The sequence below is a fragment of the Myxocyprinus asiaticus genome, chromosome 15 (genome assembly GCF_019703515.2).
Source record: "Myxocyprinus asiaticus isolate MX2 ecotype Aquarium Trade chromosome 15, UBuf_Myxa_2, whole genome shotgun sequence".
Taxonomy (NCBI): domain Eukaryota; kingdom Metazoa; phylum Chordata; class Actinopteri; order Cypriniformes; family Catostomidae; genus Myxocyprinus; species Myxocyprinus asiaticus.
In genome coordinates, this window is record NC_059358.1 from 32,297,308 (window position 1) to 32,311,805 (window position 14,498).

General features: G+C 36.7%; 2 protein-coding genes across 4 annotated transcripts; both read right to left on the bottom strand.

Annotated features, from left to right (window-relative positions):
- Positions 1–265: 265 nt before the first annotated feature.
- On the bottom strand, positions 266–2,327 carry snx10b (sorting nexin 10b). 2 transcript variants are annotated; one of them, XM_051718480.1, is made up of 4 exons: positions 2,074–2,327; positions 1,944–1,990; positions 728–829; positions 266–578 (listed from the first exon to the last, which is right to left on the bottom strand). In XM_051718480.1, exons 1-4 carry the CDS (start codon positions 2,164–2,166, stop codon positions 377–379), a joined length of 444 nt encoding a protein of 147 aa, XP_051574440.1. In that variant the 5' UTR covers positions 2,167–2,327; the 3' UTR covers positions 266–376. The 2 variants fall into 2 exon arrangements, with proteins under 2 accessions (XP_051574440.1, XP_051574438.1); XM_051718478.1 differs by having other exon boundaries at positions 1,890–1,990.
- A 442-nt stretch (positions 2,328–2,769) lies between these two features.
- On the bottom strand, positions 2,770–12,310 carry cbx3b (chromobox homolog 3b). 2 transcript variants are annotated; one of them, XM_051718476.1, is made up of 5 exons: positions 12,078–12,310; positions 11,504–11,863; positions 11,239–11,404; positions 5,141–5,298; positions 2,770–3,608 (listed from the first exon to the last, which is right to left on the bottom strand). In XM_051718476.1, exons 2-5 carry the CDS (start codon positions 11,641–11,643, stop codon positions 3,491–3,493), a joined length of 582 nt encoding a protein of 193 aa, XP_051574436.1. In that variant the 5' UTR covers positions 11,644–11,863; positions 12,078–12,310; the 3' UTR covers positions 2,770–3,490. The 2 variants fall into 2 exon arrangements, with proteins under 2 accessions (XP_051574436.1, XP_051574437.1); XM_051718477.1 differs by having other exon boundaries at positions 2,772–3,608; positions 11,504–11,649.
- Positions 12,311–14,498: the final 2,188 nt, after the last annotated feature.

Below are 14,498 nucleotides of genomic sequence, written 5' to 3' on the forward strand. Positions count from 1 at the left end.
ATTAGGAATTAGCTTTCTGCAGTCGGGTTTAAATCACATAATGTCCAAATATTCTGTATTTGCTTATTTGGATGGGGTAATTGCGATGAAGGGACTCCACAAGCATAAATTCCCTATCATAAACCTCTCAAAGCACATCTGTAGTTTTAACAGCAAAATGTCTTCCACTGAGCCCACATTATGCTTCTACCTTCTTCTATTTCTTCTTTTTTCTTTACATTAATTTGAATCTCAAGCAAGACATTAATGTATGCAAGAATGTGTTTTAAATAATTTATTATTTTATTAGGTTATACAGATTCATCAGTACAGATAATATGCAGTATAACATGATATATATATATATATATATATATATATAACTCAATCACTCTGATTAACAGTCTTCTTCCTCCTCGACATTCTCTTCAGAGTCAGATTCAAAACGTTTGATTCCTGAGCCAAAATTGTGGATGGCTTCAGAAACAGTGTAGCGGCTCCTGCCCTCAGCACAGGCCTTGATTTTTTTCACACTCAGTTGGGACTGTAGGAACAGGTGCAAGCAACTGTCTGAGAGCAGCACTGGGCTGTGAACGACCCTAGAAGTTATAAGCACATTAAAAACTGAAACTGAGAGTATAGGGGTTTTGCTGTATTTTTTGAGGCTCAACAGATACAGTACTTCACATATGTCTACATAAATTCAAAATGTAATGTTAACTTGGTCTTAAGGCAATTGGACGCTTACACTTCAAGAAACTTCCTGAGCCCCTCCATTCGGGCACCAATTTCTCTGGCATTGTTGAGACTGAAGAACGGGTTCTTTGGAGGAAGTTTGGGTAGATGCGTTCTACAATTAATAGACAAACCCAAACGTCAAATCAAATGTCAAATCACACAATCAACAAGCTAAGTTAGATATATATTTTAATGCAAAGTAATATATGCATGGGAATATGGGAATAGTATGCATCTGTCACAAAGAAATTTACCAAATGAGTAAAGACTGAAACATTAGTATGTTTTCACTATTGCATAGTTGCCTATTTTGGTAATTAGCAAGAACTAGTAATTTGTAAATAGTAACTAATTACCTGACAAGATAGTAAAAGCCAGATCTATAACCATTTCATATGTTACTGAGATGTACAGTGGCCCCAACAATTATTTGAACACTTAAGCCGCATTAAACAAATTATGAATGTCTTTGCATTATATAACAAAATATCAAACCAAGTGGCATTTATTTTAAAGAAACATAGTACAAACACACTTTTCAAGCAAAACATTTAAAAAAAAAGTAGTTTCAAAGGTTTTGAAATAAATCAGATAAAACAATAGCCTACATATATTTTTTAAAATTGAGACAAAATGTAAAGGTTGTCGAGTGTTAACTGTTCATAGTTAATGTTCTGATTCTGCTGAACTACATGGTTACTCTGTTGGGACACCTGCAACATTATATATACACTAAAAATCACAATGAGACCATTTGCTAAAATGTTAGTTTCAAAAATGGCTCAAAAAATGAAGTAAATTCTGAAAAAAAACTCTACCATCATTTGTTTAACGATGACACTTGATATATTGTGTCTAATGCAATGACATTCAAAAGTGGCATCACAAGGTGTTCAAATACATTTTGGGACCACTATACAGGGCCGTAGCCAGTAAGCTGAAAGGTGGTAACGATTCTAGGGGCCCAAAGGTCCAGGGGGGCCCACAACAAATTCGAAACTGTGTAATTTGAATAGGTAAGGGGCCCAGAGCAATATATAGTCAGGGGGCCCAGAATTTCTTGCTACAGCCCTGCCACTGTATATTACAAACCAATTATTATCAATGCACAAACACTGAAAAACAGGTGTACAGGATGTCAATAACAGGAACAGGATACAATGGTTGCATACATGAGCATGGCATTTTCCTGTAGCTTTTTTCTTAGCCACACAAACTCACTGTACCTCCGCCGCACACAAGAACTCTTCTTAGTGAAGGCCAAACTATTTGTCTGTGTGAAAATGAAAGATAGAGAATGGTCAGGCCATATCTTTTGACCGCTTTGTGTGTGTCATGTCTCCTGAGCACACTTACGTGTATACAGATTTCATAATCCATGTAAGCATGCCAGAAATCCTCCTTCTGGATACGAGGATCCCTTACCCAAACAGCGGTGAATTCCTGCATAGGACCAAGACCAACAGAAAGAACCTTATGTGTACAAACTCACAGACATTGGACAGGAACACATTTGCCAGTTCTCAGAGGTTTACAAAAAATGGGAAGAATAAAAACAGAAGTATTTTCATGAGACATTGGTGTTGTTGACCAACTGGGGCTGATTCATGGGAACTGTAGACTGGGGGAAAACATCAGAGCTCATTTAGAGTCTCAGACTGACTATGGTGCTTCATTTTTACCAGCCACCAGAGACAAAGTGGACGAGCACCATCATAAAAAATAAAAGAGCAGCTGGAAAAAGATAGCTTTTCAGCCATTATCATAACTCCTGCATGTTTGAAACAACAGAGTATTTCTATCACTGCTTAAACAGTCCTTCATGCACAGTTGATCTTTAAACTTCCTCTTGATAATACAAATTGGTGGATGCATCTAAATGTATTATAATTTGTTATATTTAAAATAGAAAATCACATGAAGAACAAGTTGCTTTGTTGTTTGTTTACCTTTTGTATGCTCTTTTGATACTGCAAATGAACAGTTGTTTGAAAGAATGATCTCAATATTTCTGAGGCAATTTCATGTTTATTCAAAGCACCTACAGATTTCTCACTCGAGATTACATAACAATTATCTTAACAGTGAACTGGAAACCTGAACAGTGAAACTGCAAAACAGATGTCTTCGAAACAAAACCTCAAAGGCCTATTCACACTACTATGAACAGACAGAAACCGAAAGCAAAGAATGAGTCACAATGTACACAAAATGTGATTGTATGGGCTACATTCTAGAATCTGTTTTGTGCAAATCTACTGATTTATACCTGCATGAGCTACATTGTGACATCACAGATTACACGATCCATCACAGTATAACTTCAATAGGTGCAAAACCAGGGAGTTAATAGTACGGATAGTACATATACACATCAAAACAATTCCCCTTGAGCAAGTACTGCACCACTTGATGTCATCTCCTATGTCACAGTTTACATTATAGTAACAAAGAGGACAGAACAGTGAACATCAAGCAACAAACCAAATGTTCAAAACAACAGACCAAGGACTGCAACAACTAAGAAGCCACTTATGCGTAATGACATTTTCATTACACATATCTGTACCAATAGTACCCTACAGTAGAACTCTAATACTTAAGTCACATTTCTAAAGGTTTAGTGTGCTAGGAAGAGCTTCACATTGGAGTGTGGATTCACACACTTTGAATACATGATAAATCAAAGAGTAAACTTTTTCCACAGTGTTTGTGTTTTGAAAGCTGCCCAGAGGTACAGTATTATCCACTGCTACATATTTCTCTCTCTCTTTCACTGCTCCTCTTCTCCGTGCCAGGTCAGCTTGTCCTCGTAAAAGTTGATTACCATCTGGGGCCACCTTTGACTGGCCTCCCTTGCTGACAGTAAAGCCACCTCATCAGTGTTTTTCCTGAGATGAAGTAAACAAATAATGATCACATATTAATGGGCAAATACAGCAAATTAAAAGTACAACACATAAACATGGTTGCAGTGGTGGATTAGTGGGCATTTAATTGGTGTATTAATAATGCCAACTAATTATAACTGCTATTGTGCAATTCTAAAGACAGTGATGTCTTTCGGATGGGCTGTGAGGGTGTTTCTGATCTCCCCCTTTGTTTATGTCAAGAAAGAATATAGACATTAAAGGGATTCCTTGGTACCTGTGCAGTTCCCTAAAAAGTTTCACTAGTGGAATAGGGCCTAAAAATCAGACTGGGTCAGAAATGAACCAAGACTTGAAAATGCCACAGATAGTGACAAATATGCCCAATATATAAAAAAATGCGGGAACAAAAAAAAAGTCCCTGTAGTGAATTCCAGTATGTTTTTATATGTTATATATGATTTATATTATATAATTCATCATATTATGTTTTAGGTTGATGGGTTTGGGCCCCTGTAAACATCGTAGTGACCTGTAGCTGTCAGCTATCTGTATTCACTGTCTCACAGGCGAGTATTGTTGAATGTGTAGTGAATAGGAAGTGTCCGATTAAAAAATAAACATTAAGATCAGCTCTGAAAACACTGAACATTCCAACAACTCAAAAACTTGAATCAATGATTACATCAAAATGAAAAGTACCGTCACAGTAGAGTGCTGTATAATCTAACATAGGGACTTAAATAACTGTTTAATGTATCATAGCTGTCATGATCCTGCCACTTTTGTCTTTGTTTATTCTTGTTGTGGCAGGATCATGACAGTCTCCTCTGCCTGTTTGTTTCTGTGTTTTACCCTCGTGTTTGCAGGTGCCACGTGGAAAACGCTAGCTCCGTTGCCCTGACTACTGCTCCTTACTTCACTCTGCCAGTTATCTGCAGCACCTGCCTCCTATTACCTTTCCCTTTACAAGCTCCTCTCATGTTCAGTGTTGTGCCAGATTGTTTTGTGTGTCTTCCCAGTCGGTTAGTTCCAGGCTGTTATTGTACCTTCGGTCGGTTATCTGGTTTGTTGGTTTCTAGAATGTTTTTGTTCAGTTTTCTGTATTTTTTCACAATTGTGAGATTTTTTGGTTTGTACTTTGGTTTATTTGTAATAAAGCCCTTTAACTTGCCTCTGTGTTTGGGTTCTCCCTCAAAATCAGTGACAATAGCAGAACATGTGTTTGTGTGTGTGTGTGTTAGGATATATTGAGCATTATTTACAAATACTTTTGTATTTGGTTTTATTTGTTACAGCTTGAATTGCTAAAATTTCGAATTAATTTATTTTTTTCATTTTTTTAATTATGTGATGTAACTTGCATTCATCTGACAGAAATGGATGACATTCTGTGGTTTTATATTACTACAAACAATGTGCCCTCATAAAGGTTAAAAAAGTGCTCTCATAAAAACAAGGTCATTTCTGATACTGGCTCCCATTATGTAAAAAAACTTGAAAAATTAGCAAAGCAGTATAAAATAACAAGAAACCTAGAGCAGAAATATTACCACTTGATGAGGAACATGAGCTCTCCCTGTCGGTCTGTGGATCCAATGATGCAGTCTGGTTCTGGGTGGCTGGATTGGCCTGCAGGGATCTCCAAACTGTGATCACCACCCTCCTCATTACTCCTTTCAATTAGTTCCTCCTGAGACTGCTGATGAGCCTGCAAGGTGACAGACACAGAACTAAACTATCATTAAGCTTTCATATCAAACAGCAGGAGCAATGGACCTGCAGGTTTTGCACAAGACTAAAATTTTATGTAATAAGCCCACTGTTACTCACATGTGCTATTACTTGCAGTGGCCCCAAAAACTATTTGGACACTTAGAAATAAAATGCCATACCAAGTTGCAATTTTTACACTGGTATCACAAGCTCACTTTTCATGCCAAACATTTCAAGTCATTTTTATCTGTATGGCGCTTTCACAACACACATCGTTTCAAAGCAGCTTTACAGAAAATTATGTGACTGAAAAATGTGACTGAAAATCATGCCTCAAAAATTATTTGTCTTTAGGCTCCAAGTGTGCAAGCCAAAGGCGACTGTGGCAAGGAACCCAAAACTCCATAAGATGTTTGTTAATAGAAAGAAGGAAAAAAAAAAACCTTGGGAGAAACAAGGCTCAGCTGGGGGAAGCCAGTTATTCTCTGACTACACAGCATGAGTATAATGCCAGTATTAGTTATATATGTGTAATACAAGTCATGTATTATTTGAGTGAGCTGAGTAGATGAGCAGTGGTGGCTGAGTAGGGGCAGTGGTGGCTCAGCGGTTAAGGCTCTGGGTTACTGATCAGAAGGTCGGGGGTTCAGGCCCCAGCACCGCCAAGATGCCACTGTTGGGCCCTTGACCCTATCTGCTCCAGGGGCGCCGTATCATGGCTGACCCTGCACTCTGACCCCAGCCTAGCTGGGATATGTGAAAAAGAAGAATTTCACTGTATATGTGCAAATGTATAATGTGTGATAAATAAAAGAAAATTATAAAATTATAATTAAATTAATTATAATTATAAATTATAATTAATTATAGATGTTGGTGGGCAATGTTTAAACTATAGGATATTAACTAAACTGTAACATTAATGAGTAAGTGTCATAATACAGTTGAAGTTTACATACACTTAGGTTGAAGTCATTAAAACTTTTGCTTGAAAATATATTTTTAACCACTCCACAGATTTCATATTAGCAAACTATAGTTTTGGCAATTCGTTTAGAACATCGACTTTGTGCATGACACAAGTAATTTTTCCAAAAATTGTTTACAGACAGATTGTTTCACTTTTAATTGACTATATCACAATTCCAGTGGGTCAGAAAATGATGTCAAGCCTTTAGGCAATTAGCTTCTGATAGGCTAATTGGAGTCAATTGGAGGTGTACCTGTGGATGTATTTTAAGGCCTACCTTCAAACTCAGTGCCTATTTGCTTGACATCATGGGAAAATCAAAAGAAATCAGCCAAGACCTCAGAAAAAAGTCTGGTTCTCCTTGGGAGCAATTTCCAAACGCCTGAAGGTACCACGTTCATCTGTACAAACAATAGTGCGCAAGTATAAACACCACAGGACCACGCAGTCATCATACCGCTCAGGAAGGAGACGCATTCTGTCACCTAGAGATGAACATAGTTTTGTGCGAAAAGTGCAAATCAATCCCAGAACAACAGCAAAGGACCTTGTGAAGATGCTGGAGGAAACAGGTAGACAAGTATCTATATCCACAGTAAAACGAGTCCTATATTGACATAACCTGAAAGGCTGCTCAGCAAGGAAGAAGCCACTGCTCCAAAACCGCCATAAAAAAGCCAGACTACAGTTTGCAAGTGCACACTGGGACAAAGATCTTACTTTTTGCAGAAATTTCCTCTGGTCTGATGAAACAAAAATTGAACTTTTTGGCATAAATGACCATTGTTATGTTTGGAGGAAAAAGGGTGAGGCTTGCAAGCCGAAGAACACCATCCCAACCGTGAAGCATGGGGGTGGCAGCATCATGTTGTGGGGGTGCTTTGCTGTAGGAGGGACTGCCGCACTTCACAAAATAGATGGCATCATGAGGAAGGAAAATTATGTGGAGATATTGAAGCAACATCTCAAGACATCAGCCAGGAAGTTAAAGCTTGGTTGCAAATAGTTCTTCTAAATGGACAATGACCCCAAGCATACCTCCAAAGTTGTGGCAAACAAAGACAACAAAGTCAAGGTATTGGAGTGGCCATCACAAAGCCTTGACCTCAATCCGAGAGAAAATTTGTGGGCAGAACTGAAAAAGCAAGCAAGGAGGCCTACAAACCTGACTAAGTTACACCAGTTCTGTCTGGAGGAATGGGCCATAATTCCAGCAACTTATTGTGAGAAGCTTGTGGAAGGCTACCCAAAACGTTTGACCCAAGTTAAACAATTTAAAGGCAATGCTACCTGTAGTGGCTTTTTCCTATAAGCAGGGCAAGGTGGTAAGATGTTCTTTACTCATAGTTTGGAATAAACAATGTCCACACAACGATATCCATTTCAAATGCTTCATTGTCCATTTAATGAAATATATATCGTACAGAGTTTTAAAGCATGTGGATCTATGGTAAGAACCATATGTTCTCGCCACCTGTCCCTCCAGATACAACCCATGGGAAGTTTAAATACCATGTGATATTAACAGGTGACCACACCCACACCACTGGTGCACACCGCCATCTAGTGGTTTGAACAATCATTACATTTGGCTCCTACACTACCATATACTAACAAAGTGTCCGTAAACTTCTGATCCACTGGGAATGTGATTAAAGAAATAAAAGCTTAAATAAATAATTATCTGTACTATTATTCTGACATCACATTCTTAAAATCAGATGTAACTTTTTGGGAAAAAATTACTTTTATGAGTATGTTTTATGGTGGGAACTTTTCACACTTGCTCAAGTATATTTCTGATGAAAAAAATTTACTTTTACTTTGTTTCAATGGGTAGTGTTCCTGTCGTTACACTACTGGTTTTAATTTAATATGTGTTAATAAATCCGTAATTTATTGAGATATTTGAACGGGACTTTTACGACAGCGGAACTTCACAGCTGCACACTGTCACTCGATTCGCGTTCAACACTACAGCAGCAAGCGTACAAAACAAACATTTCTTCACTCCACACAATGCCTTCATTTTACACCAAGACAAGGTTATATTTCAACATTAAAATTGCAGCGCCAACATGAGAAAACACGGTGAGGTAAGTTTTAGGGATTGTGACAATGTGGGCTTGTCTGTGTCATGGTGATACTCATTCATTTTCAGCGTGAATCTGTAACTATAGGCTCTTAAGTAAACTCTTAACTATGGGCATTTTTATATCAGCGCTGCAACATATCTGTGCCTACTGTATAACTCCTTGTGAACGTCCACGTTAAGTGCAAATGTTTTGCCCTGCCAAACGCGATTGTGAGCATTTCTGCACATGCAAGGTTGGCACGTACACAGCGTTTGACAGATGCGGGCGGCTTTGTTTTATGGACAACACGCTTCCAAACACAGAGAAAAGGTGCAATTTACCCTTAGTGTACAGAACTAATTATCTAAATTCAACACTGAAAATGCTGGAACTACACTGAACTAAATTCAAGCAGGATGTAAAAAGCTGTGAAATAACGACAGAAGGCACGAATAAAGCACAATCTTGCTTCAGTGTATAATTAAACATTATATATAACTTGGGACTGTGACATTGTTCACGTTTTTCACTTTAATAATTACTAGAAAAAGGTTTCCAAACTTCTCTTCTAATTGACATACCCAAATCTGAGAAGCATCCTTAAAGCCTTTAATATTATATCATCATTTCCCCACCCTCATGTTCTTCCAACCCCGTGAAACTTTCTGTATTCTTGGAACCCAAAAGATCTTAGGCAGAATGTTAGAGACTGAGAGTCTCAGTCACCGTTCCCTTTCAAAATATTTTTAAAAAAAACACGCAGTGAAAGTAAATGATGATTAAGGTTAGCATTCTGTCTAACATCTCCTTATAGGAATAATTTTTCCAAAATTGAAAATTCTCACATTTACTCAACCTCATGCCATCCCAGATGTTTTTTTTTTCTTCTTCTGCTGAACACAAAGATTTTTAGAAGAATATTTCAGCTCTGTTAGTTTATACTAGAATACAAGTGAATGGTGACCAAAACTTTGAAGCTCTTAAAGGCAGCATTAAAGGAATTCAAATGACACTGGTTCAATCTATGTCTTCAGAAGTGATATGATAAGTGTGGGTGAGAAACAGATCAATATTTAAATCCTTTTTTACTAATAAATCTGCACTTTCACAGACGACTTCTTGTGTTTTTTGGTGATTCAATTCTTTGTGCATATCGCCACCTATTGGGCAGGGAGGAGAATTAATAGTAAAAAAAGGGACTTTATATATTATAAAGTTATATATATTTATCTGTTTCTCACCCACATCTATCATATTGCTTCTGAAAATCACTAGTCGTATGAATTACATTTATGCTGCCTCTATGTGCTTTTTGGAGCTTCAAAATTCTGGTCACCATTCACTTGCATTGTATGGACTTACAGAGCTGAGATATTCTTCTAAAAATCTTCATTTGTGTTCTGCAGAAGAAAGAAAGTAATACACATCTGGGATGACATGAGGGTGAGACAATTAGAGCATTTACATTTTTTGGTGAACTATCCCTTTAATTTGATGCATGGAAAAAGAAGTAATATTGGTTTGGAACCACATGGTGGTGAATGATGACAATTTCCATTATGAACAATAATATTAATAGTATTATTATTATTAATCATTCTGTAATGCATGTTAAATGTGTATCATGTACTGGAATATAGGAGAGTAAACATTCATTACATTATATGTGAAAGTAACTAGTTACTCACTACTTGAGTATGGATTGGATACTTTCTTACTCTTACTCGAGTAATTTTTAACACTATTACTTTTAATTCTACTTGAGTAATTATTTTTTTAAGTAATTGAACTTTTACTTGAGTAAAGTTTTTGGCTAATCTACCCACCTCTGCTTAAAATAAAGTAGTGATCCTAACAGACCTAAGACCGGGAATGTTTTCTACGATTAAATATCAGGAATTGTGAAAAACTGAGTTTAAATGTATTTGGCTAAGGAGTATGTAAACTTCTGACTTCAACTGTACAGTGTAATAATATCACAATCTCACTTTTCAAGCAAAACATTTCACAAAAAGAAGGTTGTTTTGTTTTAAATAATAAAACAATAGATATACTGTTCAAAATTAAAATAAATAAATCTTTGGAAAACTTTCTGGTGGTCAAACCTTAGTGAAACATGTCCATAGTTGTGATGAACTACACATGTGTGAATTTGAGGGGAACTGACAACATACATCCACTAACAATGACTTTGGGACTAAGTTTCAAAAAAGTTGGTTCTGAGCAAAGGTGGCATCTGCTAGCATAATTTGCTTGCAGATGCCACTTATTTGATAAATTCTTTCTAATGCAATTTAAATGTATAGAATTTTAAATGTGACTTAAGACTTAAGTGTCCAAATGTATTGTGGCCACTGAATGTGGGCTTTCATGTGTTTTAATGCTCATTTTTAAAGGTGCACTCGGCATTTTTTCCTGATTAAAAAGGTTTTACTCCTAAAGAAATGAATTGCAATTTTGAAACATTTGTATAAAATCATAATCATTCACATGATATGAAGACTCACAGTCATATCAGTAACCTTATAAAAGCTGTTTTATTCTACATAGAGAGGGTCCCCTCATGAGGGCTGCCATTTTGAGATCACATGACCAGCCGGATCCTCCTTGCTTAATCTCAGTAACTGCCCTGATATTGGACACTTTCACTCGTGGATTAAATTATTCATGGCTGACTGTGGATAGTGAATTTCTACAATGGCATCGATAACTGAAAACTACTGAGTTTGAATGAAGCCGCATCCATAACCCCAGATGTCAGTGTAAGTCCAAGATGACATAAACAAAACATTACTGTGTGCACTGAGATGCATAAAGAAATTAAATTCTTTATATCACCCAGCACCACTGGAATGGCATGTGCAACTGTTCTACAGATAAAGACACAAACCGTATCAGCATCAAGCTCAGTTAACTCTTGCTTGGGCTGGACGTCATGGTCTAGAGATGGACAGCCCTCTTGCTCGGTCTCTCCTGACACTGCTAGATTTCTGAGAAACTCCTCTATCAGTTCAGGACAGTCCATGTTGTCCTCTGGCTCCCAGGTATTCTCGGCACTGAGAAAAGTATGACAAACCTGTCATATACTGACAGTTATTTATAGTATGATATACATTTCTGACACACAGACAACATCAAAGTTCCAGGATACTCACTCTGTGAAGCCTTTCCACTTCAGATAGTACTCAACTTTTCCCTCATGGACTCTTCTGCAGATGATTTTGTCCACTGCAAACTCCTGGACAACTGTCGTCTCTTCCGCCTTCCTGTTTTTCACATTCTGCTTTTTCCTCATGATTTCCTGTAAAAGTACAACACTTTTTTTTTTTTTTTAGCATTTTAAGCTGTGTTGTATTATAATTGAGTTTCTTTCTTCTTGTAGTTTTTGATAACACAAAACTTTAACTTTTTGATAACATAAATGTACAATACACATGTAAGATACATTTTAAAAGCCCTTCCCTTCGAGAAATACTTGTTTTCTGTTATCTGGGGTTAATGTAGCGATGTTGCACCTGTCAAAGGGGATTGAGAGTCCTTAGAAAAACAATGGCAACAAAATATCTTTGACATTGAATTCATATCTTTTAATGACGTATCAGTTCCTGTTGAATAAACTTTGTAAGTCACGGATAAGCAGGCTAAGATTATGAACAGCTGTTGGTATATTAAGTTATATTCTCTTCTCTTCGCTATTGATGTCAAATTTGACGAAGTGCGCGAGCCCACCTGCCGATGCCTCACGCGCTTTTCACGCGCTATTCTTTTATTAACACGGTTGTTGATGAATCCAGGCACAAATGGTCAGTCTGCTCAAACTAGCCGGTGCCTCCGCACGGAAGATCACAATGCAATTTAATACCTAATGCATCATGTGCTATGTCGCCTCCACGATCAAGGCATTACTGTTTTGTTTACACAACTTTTCATGAATGACTCAAATTAAACATGGCCGATTGGGAGAGGGGAGGAAGTGGTTTCAAAGGGAAGAGGTCACATCAGGAAAGCCGGGGAGGAATCCTTAAAGGCGCATCCGGAGAGCAAGACCTGGTTGACTTTCTCTGCGCACATTGGCGTTTTTGAGGCGAGGTGGTTTGATCTGACACTGAAGAATTACAGTGCAGAACGCGCTTAGAGATTTGGGAGTCTTTGGAATTACTACAGCTTGTGGATATAGATTTCGAATAATTGCCAATCATAAAGTAGTAATTGCAGTGAAATAATGTCAGTTGTTTTGTAAGTGACAAAAGAACAGGGGGTTTGTTGTTAGTGAGAAAACTTGTTTAGCATCTCAGTTTGGGGAGGATGCAGGTTGGGGAAATGCGTTTTGTTATGACGTCATAGTTGTAATATTGTTGGAACCGCTTGAGGGCGCATGTGACACTCTTTTTTGCTTCAAAAATCAATTGAACGGCTTGATTTCAGTCTATCGGATCTGTCACTGTCAAATAGTTACACAATCCATAACTGTTTAATGTTTATGTAATTTTACATAAGGCCTTTAGGTTACGATTGAAAATTATAATTATTAAGACAAATGATAGAACGTTGTATTGTATCATCTGACAATTTGTATTTATTTGTATAAGGTTTTAATTATTTAGATTTAAATGTGCTGCTCTTTTCTATTTTATATATGCTCCATTGATTTTATTTTCTCCCAAAACACTAAATAGCAGCAAAAAGTACCACAGCACTTCACTATACACTGCAAAATTGTCCTGATCCATGAGATCTTTGCGTGTGGTGTCTAAAGGTTGAATTTGAGGCAATTCGATTTAATTTATTTTATTTTTTAAAATGTTGCACATTTCTGTATCTAATGAAAATCCCTGAAATTATCTCATTTATTTTTAGACAAAATACTTATTTATCCTTTTCAGTTTTGTTTAAGGTCATTAAATGAAACATTTTTCAATAACTGTCCAGTAAGTGTGAGGATAGTTTTTGGGGTAAAAAGTCCCCCTGTTGCAGGGGCTAAAGGCCCCTATTAAACACACTGTTTTTCTTAAGTGGGGCGAATAGATTTGCTATGAAACATGTTCAAATTGGGATCACATCCAATCATAATAGAGATTAATTTGTTTATAAAATACTTGAGATAATAATAAAATGCAAAATGTGTTTGAAATGAACAGGAAATGGTTGTCTTTTTTTTGAAGTAGTTATTTTGAGTAAATATCATCTTAAATTGTCACTCATTGTCGCATTTTTGTGTCTGAAAATTATTTGCATTAGTTGTCAAATTGTGCCCTATAACTATTGCCCTGGTATCTACACGTAATCACTTTAAAGCCTTTTACCCCAAGTGAGGGAGCCTTTTACCCAAGGGCAGATTTAGGCATGGGCAACATGGGCAGAATCTTGCACAGACATATATATATATATATATATATATCAGATTCAACCAAAAGCAAAACTTGCCAAAAATTTTTTTTACCTGCAAACACAATTTTTATTGCACCAAAAGAAAAGGTAAATCAGAGCCAAAATGTCACAGATTATAAGGGCAGTTTTTAGGAAATGTTTTTACAAATATTTAATTATTTACCGCATCATACCACTGTAAATAGGCCTACGCTTTGTATGCAAATTGCTCTAATATTAAAATACAATTATATAATGCAAAATAATAAATATAATATAATATAATATAATATAAGAATGCTTTTGAAAATATAATGATGATAATTTCTATTGAGGCGTGCATCTAAAACCCCTCTTGCATGTGTGGTGGAGGGTTTCGGTGGGTGTGAATTGTTGTACTACGGAGCTCTTTACTCGAGGACGCTCTCATGAAACTGACCACTGGTTCCAGTCTAGAGCTTAAGCTCCTCCCATTTTTGAACGTCAAGACATGATTGATAGTTTTTCTGCTTCCAATCAGAGAGTAGGTTAAATCGGATTGGTTGAATTTCTCACCCAATTGCATTAAGGGGGAAAAAATGTAGAAAAGAAACCTGCACCTACCACTTCTTGGTGACCACAAGAGGCTGCTATTACCCATTCACCTAATGCTTTTCTCCAGTATAATATATATATATATATATATATATATATATATATATATATATATATATTAGATAACTCATAACATGGTTTTTAGTTTAGAATTCTTTAATGCACTTAATTTATTCTTACAGATAAGTT